Source organism: Symphalangus syndactylus, chromosome 9, assembly GCF_028878055.3.
Source record: "Symphalangus syndactylus isolate Jambi chromosome 9, NHGRI_mSymSyn1-v2.1_pri, whole genome shotgun sequence".
NCBI classification, from domain to species: Eukaryota; Metazoa; Chordata; class Mammalia; order Primates; family Hylobatidae; genus Symphalangus; species Symphalangus syndactylus.
Window position 1 is genome coordinate 15,118,897 of NC_072431.2, and position 21,431 is coordinate 15,140,327.

At 41.8% G+C, this 21,431-nt stretch overlaps 1 protein-coding gene and 1 pseudogene across 9 annotated transcripts in view; one reads left to right on the forward strand and one right to left on the reverse strand.

Annotated features, from left to right (window-relative positions):
* Positions 1 to 13,223, forward strand: part of TRAPPC6B (trafficking protein particle complex subunit 6B) — a 28,469-nt gene extending 15,246 nt beyond the window's left edge. For 4 of the 9 annotated variants that reach the window (XM_055291481.2, XM_055291476.2, XM_055291477.2 and 1 more), the window contains exons 2-6: positions 1,526 to 1,593; positions 2,684 to 2,801; positions 6,791 to 6,874; positions 9,220 to 9,313; positions 11,472 to 13,223. In XM_055291481.2, coding sequence (XP_055147456.1) covers positions 1,559 to 1,593; positions 2,684 to 2,801; positions 6,791 to 6,874; positions 9,220 to 9,313; positions 11,472 to 11,557 — 417 coding nt within the window. In that variant the 5' untranslated portion in view covers positions 1,526 to 1,558 and the 3' untranslated portion in view covers positions 11,558 to 13,223. Of the gene's footprint in view, positions 1 to 1,525; positions 1,594 to 2,683; positions 2,802 to 6,790; positions 6,875 to 9,219; positions 9,314 to 10,663 lie in introns of all 9 variants that reach the window. The other 5 variants (XM_055291478.2, XM_063609295.1, XM_055291482.2 and 2 more) reach the window with 4 other exon arrangements.
* On the reverse strand, positions 3,222 to 4,330 carry LOC129489185 (large ribosomal subunit protein eL8-like; annotated as a pseudogene).
* Positions 13,224 to 21,431: the final 8,208 nt, after the last annotated feature.

The following is a 21,431-nucleotide window of genomic DNA, read 5'->3' on the forward strand; positions in this document are numbered from 1 at the left end:
GGAGTCTTGTCATTAAGGTGTGTGTAACTTAGAATCCACTTGGTTTTCTCCTAACTGGACTGCATTTGTTTTCATAGTAGTAAAATGTTATGTGTATTACACCTTGCATAAGTCCTCATTCTACTACGTGTTAACTAACCCTCTAGCTGATAATGCAAATGCTAACTGTGGGATTTTATTTATAAGAACTCTAGAATAAATACCAGTTATTCGTACCAACATCAGCTGTTACTAATACTCTGAAGTAGAACTTTTCATTGTGTTGTGGTTGGTCTCATAAGTAGGTTGGATTTTTCTCCTCTTCTAAGACAAAACAATAGTGAAATTATTTTCTTTCTCTTTTCTCTCTTTCTGTCTCTTTCTCTCTTTCTCCCTTCCCTTCCCTCCCCTCCCCTCCTCTTTTCTTTTCTCTTCTCTTCTCTTCTCTTCTCTTCTCTTCTCTTCTCTTCTCTTCTCTTCTCTTTCTTTCACAGGGTCCCTTGCTCAACCTGTTGCCCAGGCTGGAGTGCAATGACATGATCATGGCTCACTGCAGCCTCAACTGACATGATCATGGCTCAGTGCAGCCTCAACTTCCTGGACTCAAGCAATCCACCCGCATCAGCCTCCAAAATGGCACATGCTACCATGCCCAGCTATTTTATTTTTACTTTTAGTAGAGATGTGGTCTTGCTATGTTGCCCAGGCTGGCCTTGAGCCATTGAGCTCAAGTGATCCTCCTGCCTTGGCCTCCTAAAGTGCTGGGATTACAGGCATGAACCACTGCGCCTTGAGGGGTTTGTTTGTATTAAAAAACTTGGTGTCGGGGAGGAGCACAAAGCTTCAACCCATTGAACCTCTGCCAGTTAAGATGGTGTTGGGTTAGGTTACATCTGGTTACTATCCTGGGAAAATCACTTCTATAGAGATGGCCTTCCAAGTGGTTTTAAAATGTATCTTTCTGTCTGAGTGCGGTGGCTCATGCCTGTAATCCCTGCACTTCGGGAGGCCAAGGCAGGTGGATTGCTTGAGGTCAGGAGTTTGAGACCAGCATGGCCAACATTTTGTATTTTTGTATTTTCTCTCCTAAAAATACAAGAATTAGCCAGGCATAGTGGTGGGTGCTTATAATTCCAGCTACTTGGGAACCTGAGGCAGGAGAATCACTTAAACCCTGTAGGTGGAGGTTGCAGTGAGCCGAGATGGCCCCACTATACTGCAGCCTGGATGACAGAGCGAGACTCCATCTCAAAATACATTTAAAAAATGTATCCTTCTATTGAAGTTTTTAGGTTAATTATGTATATGTTGACTAAATTATGAATTAAGTTGTTTATCAAAAAAATAAGTAAAAAGCAAGTAAAGTAAGTAAAAGTAAAGTAAAATAAATAAAATCAACCTTATAATTCACTTTTTCTTAAACTGTTTCAGGGAAAAAAAGTATAAATGTTTACATTAATATTTTTAACCAATCTTGTAAAACAATTTCTGAATACTAACATCCTAGCATTCTAAACGTATTTAAAACTATTGTTTTTTAAAATAGGAAAACGGACGATGTATTACTAAGCTGGAAAACATGGGGTTTCGAGTGGGACAAGGATTGATAGAAAGGTGAGCAGGTTGGATTTGAAAATTTTCTTGCAGGTAGGTTATAGACAAAGATGATCTATTTCAAAAGATTGCATAAAACTTGAGATATTTTAATTTTAATTCCTGAATGTTATTTCTTCTCTTTACTTCAAAAATTAAAATTTCTTTTTAGATCCAATGCCATTTAACTCGTTTATTCAAATTTTATTTTAATGTTTAAAGAAAATATATATTTTATATATTTTAGACTTTCTTCCTGAAGTTATTTTAGACTTTCTTCCTGAAGCTACTGAGCAACTATCTAAAATCTTACTGCATTTTCAACTTAAGATCTACTAGGTTCTTTAACTTGCATAGAATTTTTAAGTACATAGGATTGAAATAACTATAGTCTATGTTTATGCATGTAATTATCTTTGAACTTATAAATCAGTTCTTTTTAGTATTTCTTTCTCACTACCTGAATAGTTAAACTCTGAATATATTTTATATAACAATGTCATGATAATGCTCAGCTCTTTGTTCTTTTGTGGTTTTTTTGATGTGCTAGAATGCATTGCACCTGAACTTGTGGCTATAATGTTAGACTAATTTGAGGCCTCATAATTTATGTAACAATGTGAATCTGTTGAGATGGGATCATGTTGCTTGGTGCTTATGACTTTATTAGTGTTAATAAATGTTCAGCCAGGTGTGGTGGCTCATGCCTGTAATCCCAGCACTTTGGGAGGCCAAGGTGGGGGAATCTCTTGAGCTCAGGAGTTTGAGACCAGCCAGGGTAACAAAGTGGGACCCTGTCTCTACAAAAATATACAGATTAGCTGGGCGTGGTGACATGTGCCTGTGGTCTCAGCTGCTAGGGAGGCTGAGGTGGGAGGATAGCTTGAGCTTGGGAGGGAGGTAGACGTTGCAATGAGCCGAGATCATGCTATTGCACCTCTAACCTGGGCAACAGCCAGCCAGACCCTGTCTCAGAAAAAAATTAAAATTAAAATTAAAAAACCCAATAAATGTTCAGTGCTGTTCTGGCATTTGGAAATTAGTTAATAATTAGTCCCTCTTGCTTTTTTTGGAGGATAAATACTGTATTACTTCTAGTTGATCTCTTTAGGTTTACAAAAGATACTGCAAGGTTCAAGGATGAGTTAGATATCATGAAATTCATTTGTAAAGATTTTTGGACTACGGTATTCAAGAAGCAAATCGACAATCTAAGGACAAATCATCAGGTAATTAAATAATTAAGGCCTATATTTTAAAGTCCTTTAACTTAATATAAATATCGTATTTTAGTGACTTATTTAAAACCTAATTTATGGTTAACTTTGGAATATTTTTATGTTATCAATACGTTATTAGTTTTTTTCTTCTAATAGTGTGAACTGAATAAAGACAAAGGGACAGTTATCAGTAATGATAGCTGTTCCTTTTACCCAATTACATGCTATGTTAAGTTTTTTAAAGTAGCAAAAGTCAGGGTGAGAATAGCTTTTAGTATTTGGTTCCTTAGTTACTGTTAATTAGTGGTAATAATATGCAGAACCACAAATATATCACCTTTCTGTCTTTAGAGTCATTTCTGTTTTTGAAGAAGAAGAATTTGGATTATTTTAATTATTTTTATATACAGACAACTCAACAGTGTACATTTAACCCAGTTTGGTGCCAAGTTCTTTAGCCTTTGCGTTTTCCTGCTTGGCATTTCAAGCTACAGACTTGAGACCCAGGACATTGCCTCCCCAGTGACAGCGGATTTCATTGTGTCTGTCGTAATTGGTTCTGATAGCTTCCACCAGCTGAACCTAAGCTCCATTGTCCTCCGAGTTAATCTGTGTAAAGGCGACAGTGGTGCAGGTCTTCTTGTGGACTAGACATCCCAGTCTTGCCTTCCCCTTGATAATGCGGTAAGGGACCCCCATTTTATGACACAAGGCAGGCAGGAAGACAGCCGCCTTGATGGGATCCACATAGTGTGCAGTCACCACCAGCTGAGCCTTCTTGTTCTCCTCCAAGGTGGAGATGGTGTTAACTCCTGCTGGGAGGACAAGTGGTCACTTTGTGGGGACATCCCCTTTGCCTGCAGCTTTCTTTTCAGCCTGGGCCAATAGCCTCTGCTTATTTTCTTGCTTTGTCTTTGGTCTGTACTTGTGGGCCAGTTTAAGCAGCTAAGTAGCTATTTGGCGGTGCAGGGCCTGGGTGAACTGGTTAATTGTAGGAGGCACTTTTGGCTGCTTACAGAGGATGGTTTTGTGCCACTGCAACCTGATATAGCAGGGCCATTTCACGAAGTGAGTGAGGTCCGTTTTGGATGGATGTCCTGTCCAATGCCAGAATTCTTAGGCCATTTCTCAAGCAGAGGATTCACCACTTTCTTTTTTTTTTTTTTTTTTTTTGAGATGGAGCCTTGCTCTATTGCCCAGGCTAGAGTGCAATGGTGCGATCTTGGCTCACTGCAACCGCCGCCTCCTGGGTTCAAGCCATTCTGCCTCAGGCTCCCAGGTAGCTGGGACTACAGGCATGTGCCACCACTCTGGCTAATTTTTGTATTTTTAATAGAGGTGGGGTTTCACCATGCTGGCCAGGCTGGTCTTGAACTCCTGACCTCAAGTGATCCGCTTGTCTCAGCCTCTCAACATGCTGGGAGTACAGACGTGAGCCACCACGCCCGACCAGGATTCACCACTTTCTTGGCCTCCTGTTTCTTCATGACAGCAAGGGCCAGAGCCACCTCCTTCCCCTTGGCCTTTCCTTTTGACATCTTGGGTGGCAGGAAGAGATTCTTTATAGTCATTTCTAAGGTCTAATTTATAGAGCATTTTACTCTTAAATAACTCCTGGATTATTACTGCCATCATATTTCTTACTCTTAAAAGATTTTCTTACTACAAAATTAATAGATTACATAGAAAACTATGTATTTATTAAAATTTTAAAAGGGAGACAGAGTCTCGCTTTGTTGCCCAGACTAGTCTTGAGCTCCTGGACTCAAGTAATTCTTTGGCCTCAGCCTGTTGCATAGCTGGGATTATAGGTATGCACCACCACTCCCAGCTTCATTAGATTTTATTTTATGAACTTCAAGGAAATACTTAGAGTAGATTTGGAATTTTGATTAAGTAAAAAATTAAAGAAATGTATCTGGTACTCTCAATAGGATGATAATTCATTTATTTATTTATTTTTAATTAGAGACGGTGTCTCACTATGTTGTCCAGACTGGTCTCAAACTCTTGGGCTCAATGGATCCTCCCTCCTTGGCCTCCCAGAGTGCTGGGATTACAGGTGTGAGCCACTGTGCCTGGCCTAGAATTCATTTTGTACCAACTTTAGCTTGGAATTACTGGAAATGCTAATAGGAAGAAATGACTATGATTTTTTTACTGTTTAGACATGATTTACTTATATATATCAGCTGGCTGGACATGGTGGCTCATGCTTAGAATCGCAGCATTTTGGGAGGCTGAGGCAGAAGCATTGCTTGAGCTCAGGAGTTGGAGACCAGCCTGAGCAACATAGTAAGAACCTATTTCTATAAAAAACTTAAAAAAAAATTTCACCAGGCACATTGGTATGTGGCTGAGGTTTCAGCTACATGGGAGGAGTTCCAAGGATACAATGACCTACTACACCTTTGCCTGGATAACAGCGAAATTCTGTCTCTTAAAGAAATAAAGCTGGGCACGGTGGCTTACCCCTGTAATCCCAGCACTTTGGGAGGCTGAGGTGGGCAGATCACCTGAGGTATGGAGTTTGAGACCAGCCTGGCCAATGTGGTGAAACCCTGTCTCTACTAAAAATACAAAAATTAGCCAGGCATAATGGTGCACGCTTATAGTCCCAGCCACTCAGGAGGCTGAGGAAGGAGAATTGCTTGAACCCGGGAGGCAGAGGTTGCAGTGAGCCTAGATCACACCACTGCACTCCAGCCTGGGTGACAGAGCAAGACTCTGTCTCAAATAAACAAATAAATCCGGGTGCGGTGGCTCATGCCTGTAATCCCAGCACTTCAGGACGTCGAGGCGGGTGGATCACTTGAAGTTGGGAGTTCAAGACCAGCCCTGCCAACATGGAGAAACCCCGTCTCTACTAAAAGTACAAAATTAGCTGGGCGTAGTGGCACATGCCTGTAATCCCAGCTACTTGGGAGGCTGAGGCAGGAGAATCGCTTGAACCCGGGAGGCGGAGGTTGCGGTGAGCTGAGATCAAGCCATTGCACTCCAGCCTGGGCAACAGGAGTGGAAACTCTGTCTCAAAAAAATAAATAAATAAAAATAAAAATTAGGTCGGGTGTGGTGACTCATACATGTAATTTCAGCACTTTGGGAGGCTGAGGCAGGAGGATTACTTGAGCCCTGGAGTTCAAGACCAGCCTAGGCAACATAGGGAGACCCCCTTTGTACAAAAAATTAATAAAACTAGCCAGTGTGGTGGCGTGTGCCTGTGGTCCCAGCTACTCGGGAGGCTGAGGCAAGAGAATTGCTAAACACCCAGGCATTTGAGGGTGCAATGAGCTGTGATTGCACCACCACACTCCAGCCTAGGCAACAGAGTGAGAGCTCATGTCTAAATAAATAACTATACAAACAAACAAACGGCTTATTTCATGTGGACATATATTAATGATTCCATCGTACTAGACTATGAGTTTTTAAGGATAGGGACTATGTCTCATACAGTCTTTTTATCTTCAGTGTATAAAACCGTTCAGTAGATATTAGTGTTGTGAAAATACTGAACTCGTAACTTTTCAGCTTGAACATTGCAAAACTCCTTCATTTAAACAAAATTTGACGAGGCTGGGCACGTGAGCTCGTGCCTATAATCCCAGCACTTTGGGAGGTCAAGGTGGGCAGATTGCTTGAGCCCAGGAGTTTGAGACCAGCCTGGGCAACATGGCAAAACCCCATCTGTACAAGAAATATAAAAATTAGCAGGGCATGGTGATGCACGCCTGTAGTCCCAGCTACTTGGGAGCCTGCGGTGGGAGGATTGATTGAGTCTGGGAGTTGGAGGCTGCAGTGAGGCGTAATTGTGCCACTGCATTCTACCCTGGGCGACAGAGGAGACCCTGTCTCCAAAGAACAGAAAAAGAAAACTTGGCCAATGGGAAGGAGACTTTTAATAACTTTAAAAAACACTTAAATTGTTTCATAAGAATAAAATAATTTGAAGGACTGCTAGCTACACTGACTGGATGTTTTTTCTATTTTTGGAACAGGGCATCTATGTACTTCAGGACAACAAATTTCGCCTGCTTACTCAGATGTCTGCAGGAAAACAGTATTTAGAACATGCATCTAAGGTATTTAATGGAATAGAAGGTTGGGGTTTCTGTTAATAGTAGGACTACAGGGAAAAGTACAATGCTAATCATAACAAATTATTGAATTAAAAATATGTTTTAAGGTGTTCTTTTTTGTTTAAAGAGTTTTCTATGAAATGAGAGACATGTTACAATAACACTAAACTGTAGCTAAATAGTCATAGAGTGACCAATTAAAGAAACACGGGCCGGGCGCTATGGCTCACGCCTGTAATCCCAGCACTTTGGGAGGCGAAGGCAGGTGGATTACCTGAGGTCAAGAGTTCAAGACCAGCTTGGCCAACATGGTGAAACCCTGTCTCTACTAAAAATATGAAAATTAGCTGAGCATTGTGGCGAGCGCCTGCAGTCCCAGCTATTCGGGAGGCTGAGGCAGGAGAATCACTTGAACCTGGGAGGCAGAAGTTGCAGTGAGCCAAGATCGTGCCATCTTTGCACTCCAGCCTGGGGTACAAGAGCGAAACTCCATCTCAAAAAAAAAAAAAAGAAAAAAAAGAAACACTATAAATAACAGTGAAATGTAGATGTATGGTAGATCACTTCTTTTTTTTTTTTTTAAGACAAAGTCTTGCTCTGTCATCCAGGCTGGAGTGTAGTGGTGCAATCATGGCCTATCTTGACCTTGACCCCCCAGGCTCAAGTGATCCTCCCACTTCAGTCACCCAAGGAGGTAGGACTGCAGGTATGGACCACCATGCCTGGCTAATTTTTTAAAAAAATTTTTTGGAGATGGGATCCCACGATGTTGCCCAGGCTTGTCTTGAACTCCTGGGCTCAAGTGATCACCTCACCTCGGCCTCCCAATGTGTTGGGATTACAGGTGTGAGCCACTGCATCCGGCCTGATTGCCTGTTTTCTATATTTTTGGGGTATCCAGGCTCTAATTACATTTTTATGGTTAATGTGTATATTTTCTCCCTTTTTTTTTTTTTTTGGACGGAGTCTCGCCCTGCTGCCCAGGCTGGACTGTAATGGCGCCATCTCGGCTCACTGCAACCTCCACCTCCTGGGTTCAAGTGATTCTCCTGCCTCAGCCTCCTGAATAGCTGGGATTACAGGTGTGCGCCACCACCATGCCTGGCTAATTTTTTGTATCTTTGGTAGAGACGGGGTTTCACCATGTTGGCGAGGCTAATCTCAAACTCCTGACCTCGTGATCCGCCCACCTCAGCCTCCCAAAGTGCTGGGATTACAGACGTGATTACAAAAGCCTCCCAAAATGCTGGGATTACAGCCTCCCAAAGTGCTGGGATTATAGGCAGCACCTGGCATATTTTCTCTTTTTTACTAACTTCTCAGTTTAATATTTCTTGTTCTCACTTAACTTTTTGGGATCTTGGTTTCTTCAGCTGTGAAAAGAGTAAGTTGGACCAATTCAGTGATTTCTAACTATTTTGAGTTATGGACATCTTTGGGAATTGGAACACCTTTCCCCATAAATACGCACATATACATGTTTTTTTATTTTCATAGGGGTCACAAATTCCCAGATTAAGAACTCTTGGGATAAACAATCTCTAAGATCTCTTCCAGCTTAAAATTTCATGACTCAGATCTAGGTACTTATTAGTACCCATTTATGTATATTATTTATAAGATAATATTTTATATTATTCGTAGATAATGTAGTGTGTTGAACGTCATGCAGTATAGATGTGGGTAATCAAAAATTCCCTGAATTGCTAATTTTTCAATCCAGTTCTTGTCATGACTTTTGGTTTTGTAGCTCAGCCCTATTCCCTTTCTTTGTTTCTATATGACAGGGTTTCTCAACATCCAAACTGTTGATACTTTCAACCAGATAATTCTTTGTTGTGGCAAGCTGTAAGTCTTGAACAAGTCAAGATTCTTGGTTGTAAATAGAGGGAAGAAATTCTGCTTGTAAGCTAACACAATTGATAAGCTCAAAAAATAGGCAATAACCAGGGTAGGTTAAGGCAGCCAGTAAGATAGCCAAGTCACTCCACAGAATGTATACTTAGAATCCTGCAGACAGCATGGACTGTAGACGCAAACTACCTTTACTGCCTCCAGAACTAATTCTGATCTGTTTCTGGCTTGTTTTTGTCACTGACTCTAGATTCACAGTCCTGGACTGGAGTACTTAATTGGCTGAGCTTAAGTCTTAAGTCCTACGTCCATGCTTTAGTTTCCAGGGAGCTGGGAAATCTATCAATATTTTTCAGTAATTTGAACAGTTCTTCCAAAATCTCTTTTTAAACAGGAATGACTTACTGATGATAAATCATGTAATGTTGTATTTATCAATAGCTTTACTATTTTAGTAAATCCTTACTATTTTTAATGATTTTTTTTCCTTTTAGTATTTAGCATTTACATGTGGCTTAATCAGAGGTGGCTTATCAAACTTGGGAATAAAAAGTATTGTAACAGCTGAAGTGTCTTCAATGCCTGCTTGTAAGTTGAATTCACTTTTCTTACAAATGTTTTAGTAATTTGTTTTCAGGTCTGGTTTTTTTTTTTTTTTTTAATTTAACTGAGAGGAAATTTAAAATGCTGAAACTTGCATTTTAGTTTTATCAGTGTAACATTTAGTGTAGTAATATGTAGCATACTATATTCATATTCAGTAATTTTTGAATAATGGACTAAAATCCAAATTTATAAGACAAGGGATGATTTTTAACTTTTCTACAGTTATTCAAACTTTAACTTTTTTAAAGATATTCTTCTGAATATCTCCTGCAGTGTTTAATTTCCCTAGAACATTGAAAATGCTATTTTTTTTTTTTTTTTTGAAATGGAGTCTTGCTCTGTTGCCCAGGCTGGAGTGCAGTGGCGCGATCTCGGCTCACTGCAAGCTCCGCCTCCCGGGTTCACGCCATTCTCCTGCCTCAGCCTCCCAAGTAGCTGGGACTACAGTTGCCTGCCACCACGCCCAGCTAATTTTTTGTATTTTTAGTAGAGACGGGATTTCACCGTGTTAGCCAGGATGATCTCAATCTGCTGACCTTGTGATCTGTCTGCCTCAGCCTCCCAGAGTGTTGGGATTACAGGCATGAGCCACCGCGCCCAGCCTGAAAATGCTATTTTTAAACAATTGTTTGGGATATATCTATTATATCAAGCTAAGTAAAACCAAATACTCTTTTATCACTAAATGTCTCCCTAAAGATCTTTTCACCAGAGTTACCAACCAAGAAAAAAATGGACTTGAGCTTTATTGTATTTCCTTTCAATTTACAATGATCATTAGCCGTGAAATACTGTACCCAAATGTAGGATTCATAAAGAAAAACAAAAGTGCTTACTCACAAACCATATAATCATCCCATAAAAATAGAATTGACTGGCCAGGAGTGGTTTCTCACACCTATAAGCTCAGCACTTTGGGAGGCCGAGGTGGGCGTATCATGAGGTCAGGAGTTTGAGACCAGCCTGGCCAATATGGTGAAACTCTGTCTCTACTAAAAATACAAAAATTAGCTGGGCGTGGTGACGGACGCCTGTAGTCCCAGCTACTCAGGAGGCTGAGGCAGGAGAATCACTTGAACCCAGGAGGTAGAGGTTGTAGTGAGCCAAGATCGTGCCACTGCACTCCAGCCTGGGCGACAGAGCAAGACTCCATCTCAAAAAAAAAGAAAAAATAGAATTGACTTTATTGAATATTATGAAGAATGAGAAAAAGTTTTTGACATAGCAGATTCCTTGACTGAAACTATTTCCTATGTAGAACAGAAAATTGATGTTTAGACTTGTTTTCTTTGTATCTAAAATCAAAGAATTATTTGTATTTTTTTTTTTTAGGCAAATTTCAGGTGATGATACAGAAGCTGTAGAACATACTGAAATGCAAGGCTTCAACAGTGTAAAGATATAAATTATTCATGTAAAAGTATTTCAAGTAGTGATGATTTAATTACATTGTTCGATGTTTGTACAGGAGTAAGCATGTATTTTTATCAATTTAACACAGATCAAAGGAGATAAAGGGACATTCTGCCATGACATACACTTAACCAAAACTATTCAAAATGAAAACCTGATTTCAAATAACCAGACACCAAGATGTAGGGCCCTTATTTTCAACCTTTTTATTTGATTAGAGTGATATGTATTTAGCCATAGATGGAGAAACAAAGCTCAGGGTTTGTTGAATTAGCAGGAGAGAAAATTATGTACCAACAGAATTATTTGTGATAAGAATGAACAAATTTTGATGAAGTATGACTTTGTTTTATTTTAAAAAGCAAACATTCTAATTTTTTTATTTTATTGCTTATAATTTATTAAGAATGTTTACACCTGTATAAGGATTTCATATATACATTGTATGTGTATATATATAAATACATATATGACTGCCTAAGTTGTTTATAAATTTAATTTCGCTTTAATAGGTTTCATTCCTTCAGAGCTCCATTAATGTAATCAAAATGAAATATAGATTAGTTTAAATGTAAATTCAGTGACTCTAGGGCCAAAGAATATTAGGTATGTTTGGAAAGAATTTTTGTATTTATTCCTGTTACAGTTTTGACTTTCAACTTCTCTCCCCATGCATGGAAGTCCTGGTAAAGGGCCTAACATCTTTATTCCCTTTTTCCTCTTCCAGCTGAGCAGAGTTGGATAATTGAATTAGTTATTCTGACATTCTTTGGATCGTGTCATCTTAGTGGTTTGGGGTCAGTGCTCATCTGATATATCTTTCTTATCACCTCTTCTACTTACTTTCTCTTACTTAAATTATCTGGCATAAGCAGTTATCTCCAGCTTTTGTTAGAACCTTGCATGTTGATTACTAAAACTATACTTTGTTTCCCATTTATTTATTACCCTTTTGCATGTATTTGTGTGACAGGGAACTCTGCAGCAGGGAGTGACTGCCACACCAAACGAGATGTTTCACTGGGTACTCTGCCATAGAAATGGCAGATTAAGAAGATTGACTAAACCAAACATTATATTAAAAACACAAAATAAAAACTATAAAAATGTACTTTAGGACATTAAAGAAAACTCAAGTTAGAAGCATACCATTTTGCTTTCATGGAAGGGTACAGTATTACAAAGATAATTTGTTTAACTTGATTTATTAAATTCTAGTTATGTGCCCTATAATGATGTTTCAGTCAGTGACAGACCTCATATATGGCTGTGGTTCCATAAGATTACAATACTGTATTTTTACTGTACCTTCTTTATGTTTAGATATGCAAGTACTTACCATTGTGTTACAGTGTCCTACAGTATTCACTACAATAATATGCTGTACAGGTTTGTAGCCTAGGAGCAATAGGCCATAGCTTAGGTGTATAGTAGATCATACCATCTAGGTTTGTGTAAGTACACTCTGTGACTGTACAATTTAAAATCTCCTAATGATGATGCATTTCTCAGAATGTATCCCCTTTGCTAAGCAATGCATGACTGCAATCCTAATTCTCACATGTTTTGGGGAAAAAATTTTAATTTTGAAAAAATTTAGGAAAGTTCCTACCAAATATACATATATAAAGTTTATTAAAAGTCATAATGACCCAGGAATAGCTAATGACACAGAGGTAGATCAAAATAGAACACAATAGAGAACTTCAAAATAAAACAGGTGTGGGAATTATGTGTGTGAAAAAGGTGGGTTCAAATAAGTTGGTTTGTTAGACATTCATATGCCTACCCATCAGCCATTTCGTTCTCCCTTCCTTGCTGACAAAGCCCCATTTTTTTTTTTTCTTTTTTTTGGTCTAAAACTCTGTATGGCTACCTTGTGCTGTAGAATAGGGTGCTTCCCTAACCTAGAGAGGGTGAATGTTGATTAGATTCTGTGCCAATCATGGTAATTGGTTTACTTGATCATTTGATGGAATCTCGGCTAATGAGAAAAAGGAAGCCTGAAGGTTTTGAATAAGAAATTTTCTGTTGCTCTTAACAATTGATACAAGATAGGAATTTGCTGGCATCCCTCTTCTCCTTCTCAGTGAAGATATGTGATATGGATGTTTGAAGCTAATCTGCAACAGCCTTCTGATGGCCATGAAAGGACAAGTATGGATATGAAAGCTATCACACTGAGGATAGCGGGATGTAGATAGAAAGCACCTGAATTGTGCTTCTGAATTAACCAATCCGGGAACTGGTTTACCTTTGGACTTTTTGTTATGTGAGATATTCTTTATATTGTTCCATTCATTTTGGGTATATGTATATTGTTACTTGTAGCCAAAAAGAAACCTCTCTTAGTAGGAACAAAGGGAGAGTTAGGTTATTCAAAAAGTAGTATGGGACAATTGAACACCTTTTTCTGCGGGAGTAGGTGGGGAGAAACTTAAAGGTTCACTTGTAAAACAATAAAGTACTATAGAAAATATGATAATACTTTTGTGATTTTGTGGTGGAGAAGGCCTTTCCAACACACAAATGTAGGAAATCATAAAGGAAAATTGTAAAACAAAACAAAGAAATGTAGTAAAATCACTTCAACAAATAGTGTTGGGAAAACTGGACATCCACATACAAAAGAATGAAATTGGATTGTTGCCTTAATGCCGTACGTAGAAATCAACTTAAGGCCGGGTGTGGTGGCTCAAGCCTGTAATCCCAGCACTTTGGGAGGCCGAGGTGGGGCAGATCATGAGGTCAGGAGTTCAAGACCAGCCTAGCCAAATAGTGAAACCCTGTCTCTACTAAAAAAAATACAAAAATTAGCCGGGTGTGGTGGCGGGCGCCTGTAGTCCCAGCTACTTGGGAGGCTGAGGCAGGAGAATCACTTGAACCCGGGAGTCAGAGGTTGCAGTGAGTTAACATGGAGCCACTGCATTCCAGCCTGGGTGACACAGTGAGACTCTGTCTCCAAAAAAAAAAAAGAAATCAACTTAAAATGGATTGAAGATTTAAAAGTAAAATCTGAAACTATACAATCCTAGCAGAAAACGTAGGGGAAAAGCTTCGTAATGTTGGTCTTGGCAATGCTTGGATAAGACACCAAAAGCAGGCAACAAAAGCAGAAATAGACAAGTGGGACTACATCAAACTAAAAAGATGCACAGAAAGGACAGTGAAAAGTTCAACTTAGGGATGGAAGAAAATGTTGCAAGCCGTATACACTCGGCCCTTTCTATCTTGACGGCTCAACCAAGAATTCAACCAATCTTGGTTTGAAATATTTGAAAAAAACAAACAAAAAACAAAGGCAAGGCCGGGCTCAGCCTGGAATCCCAACACTTTGGGAGGCCAAAGTGGGCAGATCACCTGAGATCGGGAGTTCAAGATGAGCCTGGCCAACATGGCAAAACCCTGTCTCTACTAAAAATACAAAAATTAGTTGGGTGTGGTGGCACATGCCTGTAGTCCCAGCTACCCAGGAGGCTGAGGCAGGAGAATCTCTTGAACTGTGGAGGTGGAGGTTGCAGTGAGCCAAGATCATGTCACTGCACTCCAGCCTGGGTGACAGAGTAAGACTCCATGTCCAAAAAACAAAAAGAAAACCAAAGACAATATAAAACACATTTTAAAACTACAGTATAACAATGATTTACGTAGCATTTACAGTGTGCTTGGTATAAGTAATTTTTTTCTTCTCTGTATTGATCACGTGGTGGGTATAAGTAATCTAGAGTTTTTTTGTTTTTTTTTTTTTTTTAAGGCAGAGTTTTGCTCTTGTTGGCCAGGCTGGAGTGCAATTGTGCAATCTCAGCTCACCACAACCTCCGCCTCCTGGGTTCAAGTGATTCTCCTGCCTCAGACTCCCAAGTAGCTGGGATTACAGGCATGCGTCACCACACCCGGCTAATTTTTTTGTATTTTTAGTAGAGACAGGGTTTCTCCATGTTGGTCAGGCTGGTCTCAAACTGCCGACCTCAGATGATCCACCTGCCTCAGCCTCCCAAAGTGCTGGGATTACAGGCGTGAGCCACCGCACCCAACCTAGAGATGATTTAAAGTATATGGTGGGGTGGTGGCTTGCACCTGTAATCCCAGCACTTTGGGAGGCTGAGGTGGGCAGATCACCTGCGGTCAGGAGTTTGAGACCAGCCTGGCCAATATGATGAAACCCTGTCTCTACTAAAAATACAAAAATTAGCCAGGTGTGGTGGCTGGTGCCTGTAATCCTAGCTACTTGGGAGGCTGAGGCAGGAAAATCAGTTGGACCCGGGAGGTGGGGGTTGCAGTGAGCCAAGATCTCACCACTGCACTCCAGCCTGGGCGACAAGAGTGAGACTGTCTCAATCAATCAATCAAGTACACAAGAGGGCAGAGCAGGCCAAGCAGGCTGGGTGCAGTGATTCACACTTGTTAGCCAAGCACTTTAGGAGGCCAAGATGGGATTGAGCTCAGGAGACCAGTCTGGGAAATGTGGCAAGAGCTCATCTCTTAAAATAAATAAAAGTTAGCCAAGTGTGTACTCCCAGCTTCTTGGGAGGCTGAGGCAAGATGGTTTTTTGAGCCTGAAGGACTTCATGAGCATGGGAGGTTGAAGCTCCAGTGAACTGTGATAGTGCCCTTGCACTCCAGCCTGGGACTGGCAAGATAAGGGATTTTCTTTCTCCCTGGGTATGTTCAACCTGTGAATGTACACAATGACGGGGTCAGGGTATAGAGTTTATATGAGGGCTTAAGAAATTTGGCTGAGGGCCACATTTCATGTTTTTTAACCACAGTAACATAAATGACATAACAAAAAGTTTGCATTGCAGAAAGCACAATTTTAAAAAATAAGGAAAATTATTTACAGTGCATACCACATAAACGAATATTTGCAATTTTTTTTGTAATAATAGAGATGGATCTCCCTATGTTGCCCAGGCCAGTCTCGAACTCCTGGGCTCAAGTGATCCACCTGCCTCAGCCTCCCAAAGAGCTGGGATACAGGTGTGAGCCACCGCTCCCAGCCAAATATTTGCGTTTTTAAAATGCACGTATAACTTTAAAACATATAATTTAACTCAGCAATTCCACTTCTACAAAGTTAACGTAAGTAATTAAATGAGTATGAGAACTTGTATATATAAGGATTTTCACTATTTGGTTAAGTGTCCATTGATAGTACTTCATTAGATTATGATGCTAACAGCCAGGCGCAGTGGCTCACACCTGTAATCCTAGCACTTTGGGAGGCCGAGGTGGGTGGATCATGAGGTCAGGAGTTCGAGACCAGCCTGACCAATATGGTGAAACCCCGTCTCTGCTAAAAATACAAAAATTAGCCAGGGGTGGTGGCACACACCTGTAGTCCCAGCTACTCGGGAGGCCGAGGCAGGAAAGTTGCTTGAACCCGGGAGGTGGAGGTTGCAGTGAGCCGAGATCATGCCAGTGCACTCCAGCCTGGGTGACAGAGGGATACTCCATCTCAAAAAAAAAAAAAAAATTATGATGCTAACGGCCAGGCACGGTGGTTCATGCCTGTAATCCCAGCACTTTGGGAGGCCGAGGTGGGTGGATCACCTAGGTCGGGAGTTCAAGACCAGCGTGACCAACATGGAGAAACCCCGTCTCTACTAAAAATACAAAATTAGCCGGGCGTGGTGGCACATGCCTGTAATCCCAGCTACTTAGAGGGCTGAAGCAGGAGAATCGCTTGAACCTGGGAGGGGGAGGTTGTGATGAGCCGAGATTGCGCCATTGCACTCCAGCCTGGGCAACAAGAGCGAAACTCCGTCTCAAAAAAAAAAAAAAAAAATTATGATGCTAACATACAAGGAAATTCTGTGCAGCTGTTAAAAAGGATGAAATAGATTTACATGGAAAGATGTTAACTGGTACATTAAGAGAAAAAGTTTTGCTACAGGATACTGCACATGTAATATTTAAGTATATATAATGAATATATACATAGTATCAAAAAGACTGAAAGTTAAAAGTAAATTATACAGTAGTTCTCTTGAAATTTTTTTTTCTTTTTGATACGGAGTTTGACTCTTGTTGCCCAGGCTGGAGTGCAATGGCGCGATCTTGGCTCACCACAAACTCCGCCTCCCGGGTTCAAGCAATTATCCTGTCTCAGTCTCCTGAGTAGCTGGGATTACAGGCATGCACCATCATGCCCTGCTAATTTTATATTTTTAGTAGAGACGGGGTTTCTTCATGTTGGTCAGGCTGGTCTCGAACTCCCAACCTCAGGTGATCCGCCCGCCTCAGCCTCCCAAAGTGTAGGGATTACAGGCGTGAACTACCATGCCTGGCCAATTCTCTGGAATTTTTGACATTAAGTTTCTATATTATTTGGGATTTTTATTTTAGTTTTATTTTTTTGAGAGAGAGTTTCACTCTTATTGCCCAGGCTGGAGTGCAATAGCACGACCTTGGCTCACTGCAACCTCTGCCTCCCGGATTCAAGTGATTCTCCGGCCTCAGCCTTCTGAGTAGCTGGGATTACAGGTGCCTGCCACCACGCCTGGCTAATTTTTTGTACTTCTAGTAGAGATGGGGTTTCACTATGTTGGCTAGGCTGGTCTTGAACTCCTGACTTCAGGTGATCCACCCATCTTGCCCTCCAAAGTGCTGGGATTACAGGCGTGAGCCACTGTGCCTGGCCTATTTGGGATTTTAAAATAATCTTTCCCCCAATACAGATTTTTTTATCTGGAGTGGGAAAACATGATAAAACAACCAGTGATTTTTAAACTTTTTTGGAGTCCTGGGATTCCACAGGGTGCCTGATATGGTTTGGCTGTGTCCCCACCCAAATCTCAACTTGAATTATATCTCCGAGAATTCCCACATGTTGTGGGAGGGACCCAGGGGGAGGTAATTGAATCATGGAGGCTGGTCTTTCCCATGCTATTCTTGTGATAGTGAATAAGTCTCACGAGATCTGATGGGTTTATGAGGGGTTTCCACTTTTGCTTCTTCCTCATTCTCTCTTCCTGTTGTCATGTTAAGAAGTGCCTTTTGCCCTCTGCCATGATTGTGAGACCTTCCCCAGCCATGTGGAGCTGTAAGTCAAATTAAACCTCTTCCTTTCGTAAATTGCCCAGTCTTGGGTTTGTCTTTACTAGCAGTGTGAAAACGGACTAATGCAGTAAATTGGTACCAGTAGAGTGGGGTGTTGCTGAAAAGATACCTGAAAATGTGGAATCGACTTTGGAACTGGGTAACAAGCAGAGATTGGAACAGTTTGAAGGGCTCAGAAGAAGACAGGAAAATGTGGGAAAGTTTGGAACTTCCTAGAGACTTGTTGAATGGCTTTGCCCAAAATGCTGATAGCGATATGGACAATAAAATCCAGGTTGAGGTGGTCTCAGATGGAGATGAGGAACCCCTTGGGAACTGGAGCAAAGGTGACTTTTGTGTTTTAGCAAAGAAACTGGTGGCATTTTGCCCCTGCGTTAGAGATTTGTGGAACTTTGAACTTGTGAGAGAGGATTTAGGGTATCTGGCTGAAGAAACTTCTTTTTTTTTTCTCGACAGTCTTGCTCTGTTGCCCAGGCTGGAGTGCAGTGGCACGATCTTGGCTCACTGCAGCCTCCACCTCCCAGGTTCAAGCAATTCTCCTGACTCAGCCTCCGGAGTAGCTGGGATTACAGGCACACGCCACCATGCCTGGTTAATTTTTGTATTTTTTTTAGTAGAGACGGGGTTTCACCATGTGGGCCAGACTGGTCTTGAACTCCTGACCTCAAGTGATCCACTCGCCTTGGCCTCCCAAAGTGCTGGGATTACAGGCGTGAGTAACTGCACCCGGCCTGGCTGAAGAAATTTCTTTTTTTCTTTTTCTTTTTTTTTTTTTTTTTTAGACGGAGTCTCGCTCTACACTCTATTGCCCAGGCTGGAGTGCAGTGGCGTGATCTCGGCTCACTGCAAGCTCTGCCTCCCGGGTTCATGCCATTCTCCTGCCGCAGCCTACTGAGTAGCTGGGACTACAGGCACGCACCACCATGTCCAGCTAACTTTTTTGTATTTTTTTAGTAGAGACGGGGTTTCACTGTGTTAGCCAGGAAGGTCTCGATCTCCTGACCTCTTGATCTGCCTGCCTCGGCCTCCCAAAATGCTGGGATTACAGGCGTGAGCCACCATGCCCAGCCAGCTGAAGAAATTTCTAAGCAGCAAAGCATTCAAAAGGTGACTTGGGTGCTGCTAAAGTCATTCAGTTTTAAAAGGGGAACAGAGCATTGACGTTCAGAAAATTTGCAGCCTGACTATGATAGAAAAGAAAAACCCATTTTCTGGGGAGAAGTTCAAGCCAGCTGCAGAAATTTGCATAAGTAGCAAGGAGCCTGATGATAATCCTCAAGACCATGGGGAAAATGTCTCCAGGCCATGTCTGAGACCTTTATAGCAGCCCCTCCCATCACAGGCCCGGAGGCCCAGGAGGAAACAGTGGTTTTGTGGGCCAGGCCTAGGGTCCGCATGCTATGTGCAGCCTAGGGGCTTGGTCCTTTTGTGCAAGCTGCTCCAGCCATGGTTGAAAGGGGCCAATGTACAGGTCAGGCTGTGGCTTTAGAGGTGGAAGCCCCAAGCCTTGGCACCTTCCATGTGGTGTTGAGCCTGTAGGTGCACAGAAGTCAAGAATTGAGGTTTGGGAACCTCCACCTAGATTTCAGAAGATGTATGGAAATGTCTAGATACCCAGGCAAGTTTGCTGCAGGTGTAGGGCCCTCATGGAGAACCTCTGCTAGGGTAGTATGGAAGGGAAATGTGGGGTTGGAGCCCTCACAGAGTCCCTACTGGGGTATCATCTAGTGGAGCTTTAAGAAGAGGATGACCATCCTCCAGACCCCAGAATGGTAGATTCACCTGCCATTGCACCATGCACCTGGAAAAGCCACAGACACTCAACACCAGCCTGTGAAAGCAGCCAGGAGGGAGGCTGTACTGTACCCTGCGAAGCCACAGGGGTAGAGCTGCCCAAGACCATGGAAACCCACCTCTTGCATCAGCGTGACGTGGATGCGAGACATGGAGTGAAAGGGGATCATTTTAACATTTGACTGCCCCACTGGATTTTGGACTTGCATGGGGCCCACAGCCCCTTTGTTTTGGACAATTTCTCCCATTTGGAATGGCTGTATTTACCCAATGCCTGTTACCCGCATTGTATCTAAGAAGTAACTAATTTGCTTTTGATTTTACAGGCTCATGGGGGAAAGGACTTGCCTTGTCTCAGATGAGACTTTGGAGTGTGGACTTTTGGGTTAATGCTGAAATGAGTTAAGACTTTGGGGGACTGTTGGGAAGGCATGATTGGTTTTGAAATGTGATGACATGACATTTGGAGGGGCCAGGGGAATGGAATGATATGGTTTAGCTGTGTTCTCACCCAAATCTTAACCTGAACTGTATTTCCCATTATTACCACGTGTTGTGGGAGGGACCCAGGGGGAGGTAATTGAACCATGGAGGCTGGTCTTTCCCATGCTATTCTCATGATAGTGAGTAAGTCTCATGAGATCTGATGGGTTTATCAGGGGTTTCTGCTTTTGCTTCTTCCTCATTCTTTTTTTTTTTTTTTTTTGAGACAGATTTTTGCTCGTCACCCAGGCTGGAGTGTAATGGCCCGATCTTGGCTCACCGCAACCTCCGCCTCCCAGGTTCAAGCAATTCTCCTGCCTCAGCCTCCCGAGTAGCTGGAATTACAGGCATGCACCACTATGCCTGGCTAATTTTTTTGTACATTTTGTAGAGGCTTCACTATGTTGGTCATGCTGGTCTCGAACTCCTGACCTCAGGTGATCCACCGGCCTTGGCCTCCCAAATCCCAGGCTCACACCTGGGATTACGGGCATGAGCTACCCTGCCCAGCCCTTCCTCATTCTCTCTTGCTGCTGCCATGTAGGAAGTGCCTTTTGCCCGCCATCATGATTGTTAAGACCTTCCCCAGTCACGTGGAACTGTAAGTCCAGTTAAACCTCTTTCTTTTGTAAATTGCCCAGTCTCAGGTATTTCTTTATCAGCAGTATGAAAACGGACTAATACAGTGCCCTAGGCTGGGAGCTGGGTGGGGGTAGGGGGATAGCCCTGAAGCTACAGGAAGTCAACAGGTGCAGCTGGTAAAGACCTTTTGGTTTAAAATATCTGCTTCTCTGGTTTAAAATGTTTATTTCTGGCCAGGCACAGTGGCTCACGCTTATAATTCCAGCACTTTAGGAGGGTGAGGTGGGTGGATCACCTGAGATAAGAAGTTCAAGACCAGACTGAAGAACATGGCAAAAGCCCGTCTCTACTAAAAATACGAAACTTAGCCCGGCATGGTGATGGGCACCTGTAATCCCAGCCACTCGGGAGGCGGAGGTTGCAGTGAGCTGAGATCACACCATTGCACTCCAGTCTGGACAACAGAGCAAGACTCTATATCAAAAATAAGTAAATAAATACAATGAAATGTTTATTTCTATTTGTCTCTACCGTCCTGAAAAATGGCTTTATGCCAAGGTAAGTCATTATAAAAATGGTTTCTTGGTTAACTATTAGAGATTCTCTAGCTTGCTAGTAGAGGTGTAACTGCATTAATTTTTTTTTTTTTTTTTTTTTTTTTTTTGGAGATGGGAGTCTTGCTCTGTTGCCCAGGCTAGAGTGCAGTGGCGTGATCTTGGTTCACCGCCACCTCTGCCTCCCGGGTTCAAGTGATTCTGCCTCAGTC